We start from the raw sequence: 18,322 nt of genomic DNA on the forward strand, positions 1-18,322 counted from the left end.
CTGACTGGATGCCTCTAAGGCAGGGGTAGGGAATTCCGGTCCTCGAGGGCTGTAATCCAGTCGGGTTTTCAGGATTTCCCCAATGAATATGCATTGAAAGCAGTGCATGCAAATAGATCTCATGCATATTCATTGGGGAAATCCTGAAAACCCGATTGGATTACGGCCCTCGAGGACCGGAGTTACCTACCCCTGTTCTAAGGCTTCTGTTTCCAGGTGGATTTGTGCAGCTATTGTGTCAGCATATATTGGGTGTGTTAAGCAACCACTGGTTGCGTTGAGAGCACACTCTATGAGGGGTGTAGCCTCATCATAGGCGGGGACCTGGGCAGTATCACCCAAGGAAATTTGTAGGGCGGCCACATGGTCCACTCTTCACACTTTCATGAAATATTAGAGTGGACATGGCAGCACAAAGGATGCCACTTTTAGGTCTGCAGTGCTCACAGCAGGCTCATCTGCCCTGCTCTAGACTCAAGGAACTGCATTGGTATATTCCACTGGTTATGACTTGTTTGTCTTTTCCACTAGAAGGGAAGATTAGGTTCTTAACTCAATCTTTCTCAATCTAGTAGAAAGGCATATGAGTCTTGACATCTGCCCTGTCACATTTCATTTAGCTTGCTTGCTGTCTTAGATATGTATTAATTGATCTCCCTGTTTCAATGAGAAAAGCGAGAGACTTGAGAGCTGCATAAGTGTTAATGCTGGTTTTACAGGTAGGTGGCTTGTTCATTTCCACCTTGTATTCAGTTATATTTATATTGGCTTTGACTGGTTGTTGAGTATCCTGTATCCTGCCTCTTTAGTTCTCCTATTATAGTAATGGTCAACTGCATTGATACGAACTGAGGGAATGGAGCACATCCCAGAGATGCAGGAGGCTGAGCCGAGAGAAAAAGCTAGATGATGCCTTCTACACTTTTGCTAGTAAAGGAGAATAACCCACTGGTCAAAGCTCGTATGCCTTTCTACTAGAAAGAAGATTATTGAGGTAAGTACCTAATCTTCCCTTATACCTAGGTGCCAGTTTATAGAATTGCCTCCCTATAGTGATATGCCACTTATCACAGCTGAGAAAAATTGGCAATAAAGCAAGTAGGCGCAAAATCAGATAGGTGTGCCATTTATAGAATGCTTCTTATTGCACTTAAGTGTTAAGGGATGTGATAATGGGTGGAGCATGGGCCTAGGGCACCTATTGACATGAGTGCCTTGCAGAATCTTGTAAGTTACGTGTACTCTTGTCAAACTAATGCTCCCAAAAAAAGGCTGTCCTAATTAAAGGATGACCTAAACCAGTGGTCTCAAACTCAAACCCTTTGCAGGGCCACATTTTGGATTTGTAGGTACTTAGAGGGCCGCAGAAAAAAATAGTTAATGTCTTATTAAAGAAATAACAATTTTGCATGAGGTAAAACTCTTTATATTTTATAAAACAAACAAATGGACAAAGGGGACCCCATTGACATCATATACTTGGATTTTCAAAAAGCCTTTGATAAGGTACCCCATGAACGCCTTCTACGGAAACTGAAGAACCATGGGGTGGAAGGAGACGTACATAGATGAATCAAAAATTGGTTGGTGGGAAGAAAGCAGAGGGTAGGAGTGAAGGGCCACTACTCGGACTGGAGAAGGGTCACGAGTGGAGTTCCGCAGGGGTCAGAGCTCAGACCGCTGCTGTTCAATGTATTTATAAGGTATGTTAGTTAGATTGTGAGCCCACCGGGACAGACAGGGAAAATGCTTGAGTACCTGATTGTAAAACCGCTTAGATAACCTTTATAGGCGGTATATAAAATCCTAATAAACTTAAATAAACTTAAACTTAAACATAAATGATCTAGAAACAGGGACGAAGTGCGAAGTTATAAAATTCGCAGACGACGCCAAACTATTTAGTGGAGTTAGGACTAAAGAGGACTGCGAAGATTTATAAAGGGACCTGAACAAACTGGGAGAGTGGGCGAATAAATGGCAGATGAACTTTAACGTGGAAAAATGTAAAGTCTTGTATGTAGTAAACAGAAACCCGATGTACAGCTTTACGATGATAGGGCTGGTAATGGGTGAAAGTAGCCTAGAGAGGGACTTAAGGGTACTGGTGGACAAAACAATGAAGCCGTCGGCACAGTGCACAGCGGCCTCTAAGAAGGCGAATAGAATGCTAGGTATAATCAAGAAAGATATTACAACCAGAACGAAGGAAGTTATCCTGCCGTTGTGTCGGGCGATGGTGCGCCCGTATCTGGAGTACTGCGTCCAATATTGTCGCTGTACTCCAGATACGGGCGTACCATCGCCCGATACAACGGCAGGATAACTTCCTTCGTTCTGGTTGTAATACCTTTCTTGATTATACCTAGCATTCTATTCGCCTTCTTAGAGGCCGCTGTGCACTGTGCCGATGGCTTCATTGTTTCGTCCACCAGTACCCCTAAGTCCCTCTCTAGGCTACTTTCACCCATTACCAGCCCTCCCATCGTATAGCTGTACATCGGGTTTCTGTTTCCTACATAGAAGACTTTACATTTTTCCACGTTAAAGTTCATCTGCCATTTATTCGCCCACTCTCCCAGTTTGTTCAGGTCACTTTATGACAATACTCGAGAGGGTACAGAAAAGAGCAATGAGATTGATAAAAGGTATGGAAAACCTTTCATATGCTGAAAGACTAGAGAAACTGGGGCTCTTTCCCTAGAGAAGCAGAGGCTTAGAGGGGACATGATAGAGACTTACAAGATCATGAAGGGCATAGAGAAAGTGGAGAAGGACAGATTCATCAAACTTTCGAATACTACAGGAACGAGAGGGCATTCGAAAAACTTAAGAGGGGATAGATTCAGAACCAATGCTAGGAAGTTCTTCTTCACCCAAAAGGTGGTGGACACCTGGAACGCGCTTCCAGAGGGTATGATAGGTCAGAGTATGGTATTGGGGTTCAAGAAGGGATTAGATGATTTCCTGAAGGAAAAGGGGATAGAGGGGTATAGATAGAGGATTACTATACTGCTGGGCATGATGGACCTCTGGTCTGACCCAGCTTATGTTCTTAAATCTTCCCCCCCACCCTGAAGACCTGCATGTTCCCCCCATCCCTTCTTTGCAGTGTCCTCCAGTTCCCCCCGGCCTCCCGGTCTTAGTTTCAGCTAATTACTGCAGCCTGAAGAGAGGATCGCCGGTGCTGTAGCGTTCCTTGCAGGCTGCCATCGGCCTCCGCAGCACGTTCCCTCTGCCGCAGTCCCGCTCCTCCTCTGACGTCAGGGGCAGGATCACAGCAGAGGGAACGTGCTGCTGAGAACAATGGCAGCCTGCAAGGATTGCTACAGCACTGGCAATTCTCTCTGCAGGCTGCAGTAATTATCTGAAGGTAAGAGCGGGAGGCCAGGGGGGCAGCAAAGAGTGGGCAGCACTAGTACAGACTGCGGGCCTCAAAATAGTACCTGGCGGGCCGCATGTGATCCCCAGGCCGTGAGTTTGAGACCACTGATCTAAACCAACCCAGTAACCAAAATTTGTAGTTCAGTTTCAGCTGAAATCAAAAAAGAAACTGAACATCCCTCCCTTCCCCCGCCTGTCCCCTCATGATCACTCTCTGCACCCCATCACCTCCACCTATTACCTAAAGGCTCTCCTTGGGCCCACCTGTAAATTTTTTGGTGGTCTAGTGGCTCTTCAGGGCTTCTCAGGACTGCTGCAGGAGGTCCTGGTAGCAATTTTGAGACTAGAAATAGCATAAACAGGAGTGACAGGAGATTGCTCCTCCTTATGCTGCTTCCAATCCTAAGTTGGCTGCTGGGACTTACCTCAGCAGTCTCCGCAGCCATTTTGGGAGCAAGAGGAACTGGGGATCGCTTTTGTTCTGAAGAGCCACTTGATTACCAGGAGCTGTAAAAATAGGCCTGGGAAGGGCCTTTGAGTAGGGGGAAGATGTGGGCACAGAGAGTCATTGCGGAGGGGAGAAGGGTTCAGTATCAGCAGAAAATACAGTGGCGTTTTCAGTAGCAACTCAAAAACAAAACCTGAAATTCAATCAGCCTCTAGTCTTAACTTTATCCGCCAAGTTAACTAGGCACCAATCTGATTATTGGCCAGTACCTGGTTAACTTCCAAATTATTGTGCTAACCTAGATATTCAGTGCTGGAGGCTAGACCTGCCCTGGCATTGAATATCTGGAGTTAATTCAGCCCATGGCTATGGCTGTCCTACAAACTGCTTGCTGCCACAGGTGAATGCTAGGCTCTTAGAGTTTTAGTATTAGTCTTTGGAACATTTGAGTCCTTTCAGGTTGTGATTAGCTTTTTAAATGAGAGCCAAAAAAGAGGACTAGCACACGGTCCCTGGCTGCTCCTTGCTATGTATGTTATGTAGAATCAACATCATCTTCTGAAGGAGACCCATGAGGTTTTAAAATGTCTCATGATCTGAGAAAAGTCCATAGTGGTATACTGAGTCAGCAGTAGAGCCAGGGATTATTTATTTAAAAAATTTACTCGCCCATCCTGCAATTCTGAGCGAGTTACAGAAAACATACACAATGCAAGCCTAGACAATTACAATCCAATAACATCTCACATAACCAATAATTCTAATCAATTTCATACATAGAAACCAGCAATACCCCATATTCATCATTCCCATTTGCACGAGTAATGTCGTTCAAACAATACTGTTTTGATCAATTTCCAAAAATTTAATATAGATGATACCTCTTTGACTTCAAGTGGGTGCTCTGCACTGTACTGGGCGCTTTGCACTGCAATCATTGAGCGACAGTGACACACTAATCTCACCTGCATCAAAGGTGGGACCTCCAAGCAATGCTATTCACTACTCATCTCTGGTGGCTGTTTACTCTGTTTTAACTTGTAAATGGAACAAAGTACTTTTAACATCAATTCGAGCAGCTACTGGTAACCAGTGAAGTTTAACCAAGATTGATATAATGTGGTCAAATCTTGAAACCCCCTCAGTTAAGCGCTGCATTCTGTATCAGTTGTAATGCTCGAATTACATTTTTCAGTAAACCTAAGTAAAGGGCGCTACAATAATCAATTGTAGAAATTGAAATTGCACTTATCACTGTATGAAAGTCCTGCAAGGGCAAAATATCTCTTAACTTATGAAGCAGCTGAAGTTTGAAAAAGGCTTTAGACACCAATGATCTTCTCTGTGGCTTAAAAGACAAAGTGGAATCTAAAATCACCCCCAAGTATTTGCATTCATTAGAACTTCAGAATATAGCTAACCTTGTTTCCACGGTCTCTCTTCCAGATGCGCTTTTCCTAACACCCCTAAGTACGGCCAAGTGAAAGCTATGGGTGGAACTATTGTGAAGAAGGACTGGATCCTGGACTGCCACAAGAGGAAGCAGCGACTCTCCCATAAGCAGTAAGGATGTGCTGTGTACCCCTCTTTGTCTGTTGAATGCACGTGGCAGACATATTGTAGAATATCTTTCCCCACTAGGCCTGGGGAAAGAAGCAAAAACTACAGAAAGGCAACAAAAAGGGAGGGGGACATATTTTGGGGTCAACTGGTTGATAGTGACAGATTTACCACATTTGAAAGCCTCCTGTAGTTACAATTTTCTGGAATCTGATTGCTTTACTTTTTCTTCATTGTTTCACCTACTTCCACTGCTGCCACTAAGGTATGATTGCTTCAGGAGGAGGCCTTTTTAGAAAATTTGTGTGAAGACTCTGTGAGCACGTGTTAGGTCATAACAACTGTTTACAGACATCTTAAGAACTAACTTCCTCTGACATTGGTGCACAGGCAGCATTGGGAGACTGACTTAGTATGATTTTTCTACTTGGGAGATTATGTAAAGTACCAGGACCCAGTGTAGTTAACACAAAAGAAAATTCAGTGAAAGTCCTTTACTTTTAGTACCTGACCTCTGTGCAACTTCACCACATTTCCTTCTGCAATGCCCAACTGCTGGAAATGTGGCAAAGAGTGGGGCACTATGGACTTGTGGAAAAATAGCTTTATCCCAGGACAAACAGGCAACATATTTTCACATGTGGGTGGAGTTATCCACAGAGCCCCGGTATGAACAGCTTTAAAAATCCATTGTTCCCCTGATGAGCCAAACATTGGTGAAACAAGGTTGCTTGTTGGGAAGATTGTAGAAGATGTGACAGCATTGGAGCACAAGTCGTCTTTTGTCAGCTAAGTCCTTGAACGTGTCTCCGGGTGACTTTGCTCTTTTCTAAACCTGAGCTGTTCTGTGAGGGAGTTTTTTGCCAGCAAAAGTATCAAAAGCAGTTTTGATTTGTACCTTTTGGTTCTATACTGCTACATTAGTCTGAGGCTTTTTTTCCTCTTTTTGGGTACGTGCTGGGTTTGAAGAGGGGGGGTACCTCGGTGCCATGATCACACAACATTTTGAATCATTATATTGAAATGGTGGGATCTAACAGGGATGTAGAACCTGTAAGTTAGATTCCTGCCATCTTAGAACCTTCCACTGTTTTATCCTCGAAGCAGAATCAACCAGGTTTTTGTTTTTTTTCTTGTAACATGTCTTCCACTGTTCCATCAATATTTATACAGTACCTTCTAGCAGACATCCATTTACTTTGTCTTTTTCCCTAAACCTGTTCCTTAATGAACATTCACCACACTACTTTTACTCCATCTTCTTTTTGATTTCAAAAGCCTGGAGGTTTGGGAGTGGCTGTAGGGGAGGAGGAGGAGGCCACTACATTAAAAGAAAAAATTATTTTTTTTTTTGAGAACAACCTTTCTCTCCACGACACTTAATTGCCCCCTCCTCAAAGAACCCCGCCCCCCCCCCCTTTTTTATCTTGCCCCACCCCCCGATCCATTCTATCCTTCTCCCCAATTTTATCTACTTCGTTGCCCGCATCCCTATTTAATTGAACACTTAACTCTACGTAAAACTGTTTAATTAATACTTAACTGCATGTAACTATGTTTAAATAATGTGTACCACATGTAACTATACATGTAACTATGTTTAATTAATGTAAATCTGTTCAGTTAATACTTACCATGTTACCATGTCTAATTAATGTGAACCGCCTAGAACTCACTGGGTATGGCGGTATACAAGAATAAAGTTATTATTATTATTAATCACTATGGGGCTCATAATCGAAAGAGAAAAACGTCCAAAAACTGGCCTAAGTCAGCACTTGGACGAACTTTTCTCAAAAACGTCCAAGTGCCGATAATAAAAACGGGTTTTGGACGTATTTCTAAACGACCTAGGCCTTCATAGTGCCGCTCAACGTCCAAAGCTAAATGGGGCGTTTCGGGAGGTGTGTCGAGGGCGAAAGTTGGGCGGGATGAGAGCCGGCTTAGACTTAGTCGTACAGCATGTATAACCGAAAGTTTAACAAGAGAGCCTAGACGGAACTTGGACATTGTGACTTCGACCATGTAAAACATGGTCTAAGTCACAAAAACCCACCTAAACTCACCAGATAAGCATTGAAAACACATAACACAGACTCCCACACACTACCCCAGTGATCACCAACCCCCCCACCCCCATAAAAATTTTATTCACAACTTTAAATTTCAGCCTCCAGACCATCATCACCTGGCCGCCTGGCATAGGAAAGCCTAGTCGTCCAGCCCAGAGGCAGCTTAAGTCGTGTTGGGGGTGGGTTAGGGACCCATAGAGAGTAGGACCCATGCCCATAAGCCCCTGTAATCACTGCAATGATACTGAAACATGTGCACTGCCCTATACACCCCTAAAACTCTTTGTTGCTGGCATATAAGTGGCTCCTTCAGCCATAAGGGCTATTGGGGTGGTAGATAAGTGGGTCTAGGGGATACTGGAGGTGGTTTGGGGGGGCTCACTGTCACCTATAAGGGAGCTGTAGTGAGGAGAAGCATGGCACCCTTTTTGTGAAGTTCACAGCAGTGCCCTGTAAGGTACCCCACTATTTAGGTGACATGTCTGGGTTGCAGTCCATCACTTTGCAGACCCCTCCTAGGCGTTTTTGACTTGGGATGAAAAGTTGGACAGAAATGTGGTATAAAGATAGACAATTTAGTGGCTTGGACAATCAGATCGGCAGGACGTATAATTAGATGATTTTGAAAGTAAAAAAAAGTTGGATGTATCTTTTGAAAATGTCTTAGGCTCTTTTTAACTTTGGACAACTTGCGAGATGGACGTAAACGGACTTAGACGTCCCTTTCGATTATGCCCTTCCACGCCTCCAGATCATCCTCCAAGAAAGTCTCTTTTCAAGACGTCTCTTCTTCTTCGGAAGATGGTATCTCTTCTTCTCCTCAAAGATAAGTTTAACCTCTGCAGAGGAACCTGGATTTTTACTTCCAGTATTTCCTCTTCCCAAAAGGGAAGGGAAGTCTAGGGCCAATTTTGGATCTCAGGGGCCTGAACAAATTTCCATGGGGGAGGGGGGAAGTTTCATATGTTTCCTCTCCTAACTTTATATTCCTCTTAGATTGCAACGACTGGCTATGCTCTCTAGATCTGAAAATAAGTTTCTTCTCATATTCCAGTGCATCCGACTTTCTGGAAATTACTTAGATTTTAGATACTGCAGTGCCATTATCAATATAGAGTCCTGCCTTTTGACCTTGCATCCTCTTCCAGAAGATTCATCAAGTACCTGGTTGTAGTGGCAGCAGCATTACATACACAGGGTCTCCAGGTTTTCCCTGTCTGTACGATTGGCTCATCAATGATCCAACCTTGCAATGGGTTCTTGCAGTGACTCAGTTCATAATTCTCTTCTTTCAGCTGTTGGAATTCTAAATCATTTTTCCCAAATCCCAATGTCAACCATCTCAAAATCTGAGATTTAACAGAGCTCTGCTACACACCGTTTATCTCGGAGCGTTTCTCCCTCAGCAAAGACAACAAAATTTGATTCACCTTTACGATCAGACTTATCTTCTCCCATCAATCTTGGCTAGACATCAGATGGTACTCCTGGGTCACATGGCTTCCATGGTCCATATTCCTCCATTTACAAGACTTAATTTCAAGACTCCTCAATAGACTTTTGCATGTCGGTGGTCTCAAGCTCTCAACCCATTATCTCAACACATTACACTTTGATAATCTCTGTAGTGGTGGATGAGCTCTTCCTTTCTTTCCAGGGGATTTTTGTTCCACACACCTCCATATCAGAAGATTCTGATCACTCACTCGTCCTCCTACACTTGCGGGTTTATCTGGACGATCTTCACACTCAAAGTTACTGGTCTACTAGAACCAGGTTTTTTTATCTAAATCTTTTGGAACTCAGAGCCACCTACGATGCTCTCAAAACATCTCAGCACATTGTGACTAACTACGTCCTCCTAAACCCCACGGACGTTCAGATTGTAATGTGTTTTACATAAACAAGCAAGGAGGCACAGGGTCTCTCCTTTGTCAAGGGGCCCAGAAGACTTGGAAGTGGGCGATCGCTTACAATATATTTTTGAAATATGCATTCAAGAGAAGCAGAATTTTCTCGCAGACAGATTCAGCAGGTTTCTTCAGCGCATGAGTTGATGCTTAACTCTGCAGTTCTGCATCACATATTCTCTCTTTGGGGGACTCCTCAGATAAACTGTGTCCCCACAATCACAAGTTGTCTCAATTTTGCTCCAGGCAGTATTCTCACCAACGCCTGGAACCTGATGCGTTTTTTCTAGATTGGACACACAAGTTTCTTTATGCGTTTTCTCCAATCTCTCTCCATCTTCGAGACTCTTCTCAAGCTCAAGCAGGAATTGGTCACTATGATTCTGATGGCTCCTTCGTGGGCCAGGCATCCATAGTTCTTCCTTCTACCTCAGTTCAGTATCAAGGAACGAATGCCTCTTCAGACTTCATCTCTTCTAACGCAGTGTCACAGATATCTTCTGCATCTCAATCTACAGGCTTTACACCTGACAAGCTTGGTATCTCTCGGGTTGACATGGACTGAGGTTCATCTTTTTCATCCTGTCAGACTTATCTTAGAAGTGTCATGAAAACCGTCTATGCAGCAGTGTTACCAGCAGGAATTGACACGGTTTTCCACTTTGTGTACTTTTCATCATCAAGATGCTATGTCCACCTCTATTTCTGCACTATTGGATTTCTTCTACATTTATCCAATTTAGGCCTCAAGACATAAGAACATAAGAATAGCCTTACTGAGTCAGACCAATGGTCCATCAAGCCTACTAGTCCGTTCTCACGGTAGCCAATCCAGGTCACTAGTACCTGGCCAAAACCTAAGGTGTAGCAATATTCCGTGCTACCGATACAGGGCAAGCAGTGGCTTCCCCTGTATCTTTCTCAATAACTGACTATGGACTTTTCCTTCAGGAACTTGTCCAAACCTTTCTTAAAACCAGCTACGCTATCCACTCTTACCACATCCTCTGGCAACGCGTTCCAGAGCTTAACTATTCTCTGAGTGAAAAAAAATTTCCTCCAATTGGTTTAAAAAGTATTTCCCTGTAACTTTGTGTGTCCCCTAGTCTTTGTAATTTTTGACGGAGTGAAAAATTGATCCACTTGTACCCGTTCTACTCCACTCAGGATTTTGTAGACTTAAATTATATCTTCCCTCAGCCATTTCTTTTCCAAGCTGAAGATCTCTAACCGTCTTAGTCTTTCCTCATACAAGAGGAGTTCCATCTCCTTTACTATCTTGGTCACTCTTCTTTGAATCTTTTCTAGCACAACTATATCTTTCTTGAGATAAGGAGACCAGAATTGAACGCAATACTCCAGATGAGGTCGTACCATGGAGCAATATAGGGGCATTATAACATTCTTAGTCATGTTAACCATCCCTTTTTAAATAATTCCTAGCATCCTATTTGCTTTTTTGGCCACCGCCACACATTGGGCTTAAGATTTCATCGTATTGCCCTTTTCTTGGGCACTAACCCCAAGGTGGACCCTAGTATCCGGTAACTGTGATACAGGTTATTCTTACCAATGTGCATCACTTTGCATTTGTCCACATTAATTTCATCTGCAAATTCATCTCAGTGCTATCAATGCTTTTCACAGTCCAGTTGATGGTAAACCTGTAACTGCGCATCTTGTTATGTCCAGATACATTAAGAGACCTTTTCAAGGTCTGTCCACCTCTCAAACCACCTCCAGTAGTTTGGGCTCTCAGTGTTGTTCTCTCTAGACTTATGAAGTCTCCTTTTGAACCAAGGTCTTCAGCTTATCTGAAATACCTCACTTGGAAAGTAGTTTTTCTCATCTCCCTTACATCTGTTCGAAGAATAAGTGAACTTCAAGCACTTGTGGCAGATCCACCGTTCACAGTGTTTCATTATGACAAAGTTGTGCTTCGCACCCATCCAAAGTTCCTTCCAAAAGTACCGTATTTTCACGCATATAACGCGCGCGTTATACGCGTTTTTACCTACCGCGCATACCCCTCGTGCGTTATACGCGTGAGCGCGGTATACAAAATTTTTTTTACATAGTTCCCACCCCGCCCGATTCACCCCCCCCAGCAGGACCGCTCGCACCCCCACCCCGAACGACGTAATCAAACAAGTCTCTCTCACTCTCTCTCCCATATTTTTTATAGAGTTCTTTTTTCAATAATTCAATGTTTTTATTAAATCATGCACCACACCACAATGGCTTTATAACAAATTTTAAATACATGACATGAAATCAATATATCTGTGAGGAGGGCAATTTTCAAATGATTTTACCTGGGCAAAACTGGCAGCTGAAAACATCACTACCTCTCTGAGGGCAAAAGTGCCCTCAGGTTTACAATACAGGTAATGTTACCCGTGCCGCAGCCGAGCAACATGCGGGGTGGGGGGGGGAGGGTCTTCCTTTTTGCACTTGCTAGGAAGTAGGTATGCAAAGTAGTCTAATTTTCAAAGGAAATGCCACCTTTGAAAATTTGCTTACGAGTGTGAGCCCACACATCTATTCTGGATACACCCATCACACCATACTATTTAGACTAGAGCAAAGTTCATTTCTCTACCTCCTGGCCCCATTTTTGCTTGGCACTTAACCCATCATAAGCTCAAGGACAAGAATGATTTGTTTTCCCTCCCACCTTTTTCAAATAGCCTTCAATCCATAACCCCGCTCCCACCCGCACCCGCATCCACGATCGGAGCAAGAGGGAGCCCAAGCCCTCTTGCCCGGCCGACTCCCCAACTCCCCAACAATATCGGGCCAGGAGGGAGCCCAAACCCTCCTGGCCACGGCGACCCCCTACCCCCACCCCGCACTACATTACGGGCAGGAGGGATCCCAGGCCCTCCTGCCCTCGATGCAAACCCCCCTCCCTCCAACGACCGCCCCCCCAGCCGACCCGCGACCCCCCTGGCCGACCTCCACGACACCCCCACCCCCCTTCCCCGTACCTTTGGTAGTTGGCCGGACAGACGGGAGCCAAACCCGCCTGTCCGGCAGGCAGCCAACGACGGAATGAGGCCGGATTGGCCCATCCGTCCCAAAGCTCCACCTACTGGTGGGGCCTAAGGTGCGTGGGCCAATCAGAATAGGCCCTGGAGCCTTAGGTCCCACCTGGGGTGCGGCCTGAGGCACATTGGGGGGTCGGCCAGGGGGGTCGTGGGTCGGCTGGGGGGGCGGTCGGAGGTTCTTGGGGGGGGGGCGGTCGTTGGAGGGAGGGGGGTTTGCGTCGAGGGCAGGAGGGCCTGGGATCCCTCCTGCCCGTAATGTAGTGCGGGGTGGGGGTAGGGGGTCGCCGTGGCCAGGAGGGTTTGGGCTCCTTTCTGGCCCGATATTGTCGGGGAGTTGGCGGTCCTTCGGGGTGGGGGTGCGAGTGGTCCTGCCGGGGGGGGGGATGTATCGGACGTCGGGGGGGGGGCATCAGGCTTTCAGGATGGGGACAGACCTTCAAGGGGGACAGGCAGACCTTCAAGGGGGGACAGGACTTCAAGGGGGACAGGAACGGAGAGTCGGGACAGCACACGGAGAGGCGGGGCAGTGCACGGAAAGTCAGGGAGGGTGAACGGAGAGTCAGGACAGCGCACGGAGAGTCGGGGCAGTGCACGGAAAGTCAGGGAGGGTGAACGGAGAGTCGGGACAGCGCACGGAGAGTCGGGGAGGGTGAAAGGAGAGTCGGGGCAGGCGAAAGGACAGTCGGGCTGCATGCGCGGTATACCCGTGAGCACGGTATACAAAAGTTTTTGTACATAAAATCGTGGTTTCTGCGCGCTATACCCGTGTGCGCGTTTTACACGGGTGCGCGTTATCTGCATGAAAATACAGTAGTCACGGAATGTCATCTAAATCGATCTACCGTACTTCGTGTTCTTCCTAAGCCTCATTCTCATTCTGGAGAAACAGCTGTTCATACTCTCGACTCAAACGAGCCGTGGCTTCCTACTTATAGAGAATTCAGCCACATAGAGCATCTCTTCAACTTTTCGTCTCTTTTGATCCTAATAAGTTGGGACATCCTGTATCCAAGAGAACTATATCTATATGGTTAGCGGTTCGTATCGCTTTCTCTTGTGCTCAGGCTGGGCTGCAACTGGGAGTTGCGTCACAGCCCACAAAGTCCAAGCTTTGGAAGTTCACTTGCATTCCTATGCTCAATTCCTTTAGATGAACTCTGTAAAGCTGCTAATTGGTCCTTAGTTCATATATTCACATCTCACTACTTTTTGGAATTTAATTCCAGACAGGAGGGTCACTTCAGCCAAGCAATCTTTTTTAAAATTTATTTTCTTAAGGAGTTCCACATGTGAGAATATGCTGCCTGCTTGTCCTGGGATAAAGCACAGTTACTTACCGTAACGTGTTATCCAGGGACAGCAGGCAGATATTCTCACAACCCACCCACCTCTCTTGGTTGGCTTCTTAGCTTGCTTACGGAATTGAAGCCTTCGAGCTGAGCAGCTTACGGAACTGAGCTGCGAGTCTGCATCATGTGGGAAGCCACTCGTTCATGTACAGGCAGTTCGTGAATTTTCTTAAATTCTTAAAGTGGTGATACACTTTTAAAGCTGTCTGTACTGGGGCTCCTTGGATGAAGTCACCCATATGTGAGAATATCTGCCTGCTATCCCTGGATAACACCTGTTAAGTAACTGTGCTTTTTGGAAAACAATTAAGGTTCAGTTACAATATTGGCTGGGCAGGAGCATCCCCTGGGTTTCATCTATTTCTTTAATCTGCAGGTGGCAGCCCTTACCTTATCCCAGCACTCCTTTGTCTCCTTTTGTGTGGGAGCTGCTAGACTTGTAATTGCATCTCATTGGAGATCTACTGTAATGCCACCAGTGCTGCTGTGTTAAATCAGCTGAATCTAATTATCAGTTTAGATCAGTTGATTGACTGAGCAACTAAGGGGGCCATTACCTTTTTATTTGGGTGATATGGGTGCTGGCTTATTTTCCTAAATAACCCCCCCTTTACTAAGCCACAAAATAGGTTTCTACCGTGGCCCAGAGCACCAAATGCTCCAACACTGCTCCACTGCTCATAGGAATTCTATGAACGTTGGAGCATTTAGTATCCAAGGCCACGTATAAATCTCTACCACAGCTTAGTGAAAGGGAGGGGTAAATGAAGTAATAATTTAAAAACTGTGTTGTTACTCAGGTTCCCTTTGTCTAATATTACATTTAGTTTAAAGATCAGAAACCATTCTGTTCAACCTATATATAATAGAGGAATTCGGAGGGGAGGGGGGCACTTTTTCATATCACTGTACCTTCATAGATATCTAATATCTCATTTTACAGTATTGGTTTAAGGGATCGGTATTAGGATATTCATGAACACAGAGTCAAATGTTTGGAAGGGGTGGATGCTGCAGGCCTAAAAGTTAATTGAAAAGGTTTTCATAGGGTTCAAGATATCCTTTCACTGACCCCAAAGACCAGCTGAGGAATTTATCACTTCTATGTAGGAGGTGAGAGATTTTCAATGGTGTTTCCAGTTTGATGCACAGATATCGGTTATCCAGGTGGCATCTTTAGATGAATGCATGAAGACTGAGTTGAAGTCATTACAGGAGAGGCTTGGAAATCTTCTATCCCACTGCCACCCTTTGGCTCTGCAAATGGATGAATGAATTAATGAATGAACAAGAGATTCCAGGACTGCTGTTAAAATTCTTATTTCTAGTGCAGAAGATACAGTAGTCTTGACAAGTGAGTTTTGCAAGGATTTTAGAAGGCATTATCTACATTTTTCAACTCTTACTTCCTTGTGTCACTGGGCAATGCCTCAGCTCCTCAGTTTTTCCTTCTGCAAGTGAGTTGAGAAAGTGTCTTTTCATCTGCTCTGCATCTGATTTATTATTTTTGAGTTTTTAATCTGAATTTTGAGGCTTCTGGTGCTACGGAGGTTCCCAGGGGACAATTCTGCCTGGGAGAAGATAGTCTTTGTATCAGAGAGCTGTAGCTTGGGGGTGGGGCAACTCTTTTTCATAGGATAGCTCGGGGTGCATTCCCCTGGGAGCTCAGCTCACCTCTGATTTATCAGGCGTTTAAGCACAGGCTGAATGACCCTGTGTTGGTCCAGAGGGCTGTAGCGGGTGCCAGCTGCGTCCCCCTCCTCCCCTGAAGCCATATCAGGAGCTATTGGGGTCAAGGGTATCAGGCTCTCAGAGCCTATCTGAAAGGCAGCACAAAGAGACAAGTGACTGAAGAGTCCTTAGAGGCTTGTCTGAGGCAGAAATCTCCATTGTCCATCTGCATTGTGAGCTGATGCAGGCACAGCATCAAGTTGTTCTGTGAGTACAGTCTATTACTGTCTAAGGGAGACTTCAAGGTAGTTCAAGAATTTGACTTTTGAGAGTTTCTGGGGCTTCCTATAGGGTCTCACTCTTCTAATACACTTTTTCTTAATTTTTAGAAGCTTTATATAGTTCTCTCGGGCCGTTTCCTGGTGCCAAATCGCTGCTGTGGCCATCTTGGATTACCAGATTTTTATTTTAAAAGCCTCTGTCTGCCTCGAAGCACTTTGTTTTTGATAGATGATTTTTTATGGCATCCCCAGGCCTTTCTACCTCTGTACCATGCCTAGACTTGGGGGACTGCTTTGTTATGTTCCACTTGTCAAGATTACTGTACCCTTTGCACTAGAAGCAAAGATTAGGTGCTTACCTCGATAATCTTCTTTCTAGTAGAAGGGTACAGTAGTCTAAATGGCCCGCCCTCTCAGATTTTAAGTTAACCTGCTTTGTACCTCAGACATAATATGGGTGACTCCATCTGTGAACAACCAAGAGAGAATGAAGACACTAACATTTTTTTTTGTTAAAGAAGTATGAAGAGTATCCATTAACTCTATAGCAAAACCTTTGGGAGAGGCTATAGGAACTCCGTAGTTGTTACTGCTGTTCACATTCATTTAGATGGCTTGTTTGGTTCGATATTGTTTATGCTATGTGTCCATTGGTCTAATTAATTCTTTTTGTTACAGAGCAGAAAAGAGTCGAATTGTCATGGAGTTTTCTGTTCCCTCCTTGTTATTTTTTGGTATGAACTGAGGAGCTGAGTCACTGCCCATTGACATGGGCACTTTGTTAAATCTATGGACATGGGCATTTTTAAAAAAAAATCTGTGGATGGCAGCAGCATTCTTGGGCATGAATTGGAGTAGGGTTTGGACTTACCTTTCCTACATACAGTAGTCTGAACAATTTCCAAAAATACAATACAAACTATTTATGTATCCAAGAATAGGAGAAAAGTAAAGGGAATGATGTGAACCCATGGAGTTGAAGAAAAGGAGAGAGATTTAGATAAGGCATGGCAGGGTATGAGAGATGAAGGGCTCAAGGAAAAAATGTTTGGAGGTTTAATTTAATAGCAGTGAGTGTGGGACCTGTGACACAGCGGCACTGGAATTGGTTCAGCTTTAGGGGAGATGAGAGAGAGGAATTGAGATCTCCACTCCTGTATATTGTTCATTTCTCCTTGGCATTCTTTTCAGCTATTTGATGGATGGCCCCCAGTCCAGTAGCGATGAAGAGGACAACGAAGAGGAAAATGCCCCATCCCAGAAACAGGTATTAATCAGGTCATTAATCCATGAAAACCTCAAACGCTCAGCTGTATAAGAGTTTAAAAAAACCAAAACCAAAAACCCTGTATAATTCAAATAAACTCAGAATACTGATAATTCATAGAAATGTTTTTTCCTCTTTTTAGTATTTGGGGCCATCATATAAGGGGTAGTGAGTCCTATCCAATAAATGCAACAACTTCACTTACTGCTGAACATAGCACACTCATTTACTGCTTTTCTCATTTACTGGATTACCCAATAAGCAAGGTAAGCAAGCGCTTAGGGTGTCCAAAACAAATAATGTACAAGAAAGAGGCAGGAAGAGCACTAGTAGGGTGCCACCAGCTCCAGTGTGTGAGAATGTCTGCTGCAAGTAGAAGTATACAATGGGTCACAAGGTCACCTCTCACAAGATTGTTTAAGCTACGAGGCTCCAACCACTTCAAACAATTTGTTGAAATGTACAATCCCGACTCCTATGGCCTCCTCCCTTGTAATTGAAACGCCTCGTTATCTCGGCAGCTCTTTAACTTTTTATTTTTTAGAAACAGAGAGGTATTGCACGAGGCACAGAATTCATTTTCATGGAACTCAAAAAAAGATGGAAGTATATTGAATGATGGAGACTCATAGTGATGTATTATATTGCATCTGTTTTAATACCCTTCGATCCTTAATATTAACCGTCCAGTCTCTAACTTTCCCTTTCTGGTAAATTATTAGAAACAGTTGTCATCGATCAACTCCAAACTCACATCGAATCCATTAATGCTCTTCACCCGAGACAATCTGGTTTCAGAATAGGACATAGCACTGAAACAATAATAGCTGCATTATTTAGCGAGCTTCACAAGCCACTTTGACTCAGGCCAAATAGCACTGGTTGTTTCAGTAGACTTATCTGCTTTTGATTTAATCACTTGTTACTTCTAAGGTTGCTTACATCACTAGGCTTGATGGGCACAGTGGTAAGCTGGCTCACATCCTTTCTATCAGATTGCTCTTTTCAGGTGGAACATGTTCAAAATATGCCATCTACCTATTCTATATCATGCAAAGTCCCACACAGTTCTGTCATGTCACTACTCCTCTTTAATGTCTATCTAAGACCTTTGGCACTCGTTATACAATCTTGCATTATAAAAATTTTCCCTTATGCTGATGACATATTTATTGTCTATTACACCTCGCCAACCTCTCCTGATCTTTCTCTGCAACAAATTTGTTTAACAAAAGTAGCATTCTGGCTCAAGGAACCTCATAAGGTCTTAACCCAGGTAAAACCACCAAATATTGGATAACTGGTGCTCATTTCCCCTCATCTTTAATAC

General features: G+C 44.3%; 1 protein-coding gene across 4 annotated transcripts in view; it reads left to right on the forward strand.

The window, feature by feature from the left end:
• The window catches only part of XRCC1 (X-ray repair cross complementing 1), a 176,311-nt gene that overhangs the window by 94,514 nt on the left and 63,475 nt on the right, over window positions 1-18,322 (forward strand). For all 4 annotated transcript variants that reach the window (XM_033963446.1, XM_033963445.1, XM_033963444.1 and 1 more), the window contains exons 11-12: window positions 5,279-5,395; window positions 16,917-16,992. In XM_033963446.1, the coding sequence (XP_033819337.1) occupies window positions 5,279-5,395; window positions 16,917-16,992 (193 nt within the window). The remainder of the gene's footprint in view (window positions 1-5,278; window positions 5,396-16,916; window positions 16,993-18,322) is intronic.

This window comes from Geotrypetes seraphini, chromosome 11, assembly GCF_902459505.1.
Source record: "Geotrypetes seraphini chromosome 11, aGeoSer1.1, whole genome shotgun sequence".
Classification (NCBI taxonomy): domain Eukaryota; kingdom Metazoa; phylum Chordata; class Amphibia; order Gymnophiona; family Dermophiidae; genus Geotrypetes; species Geotrypetes seraphini.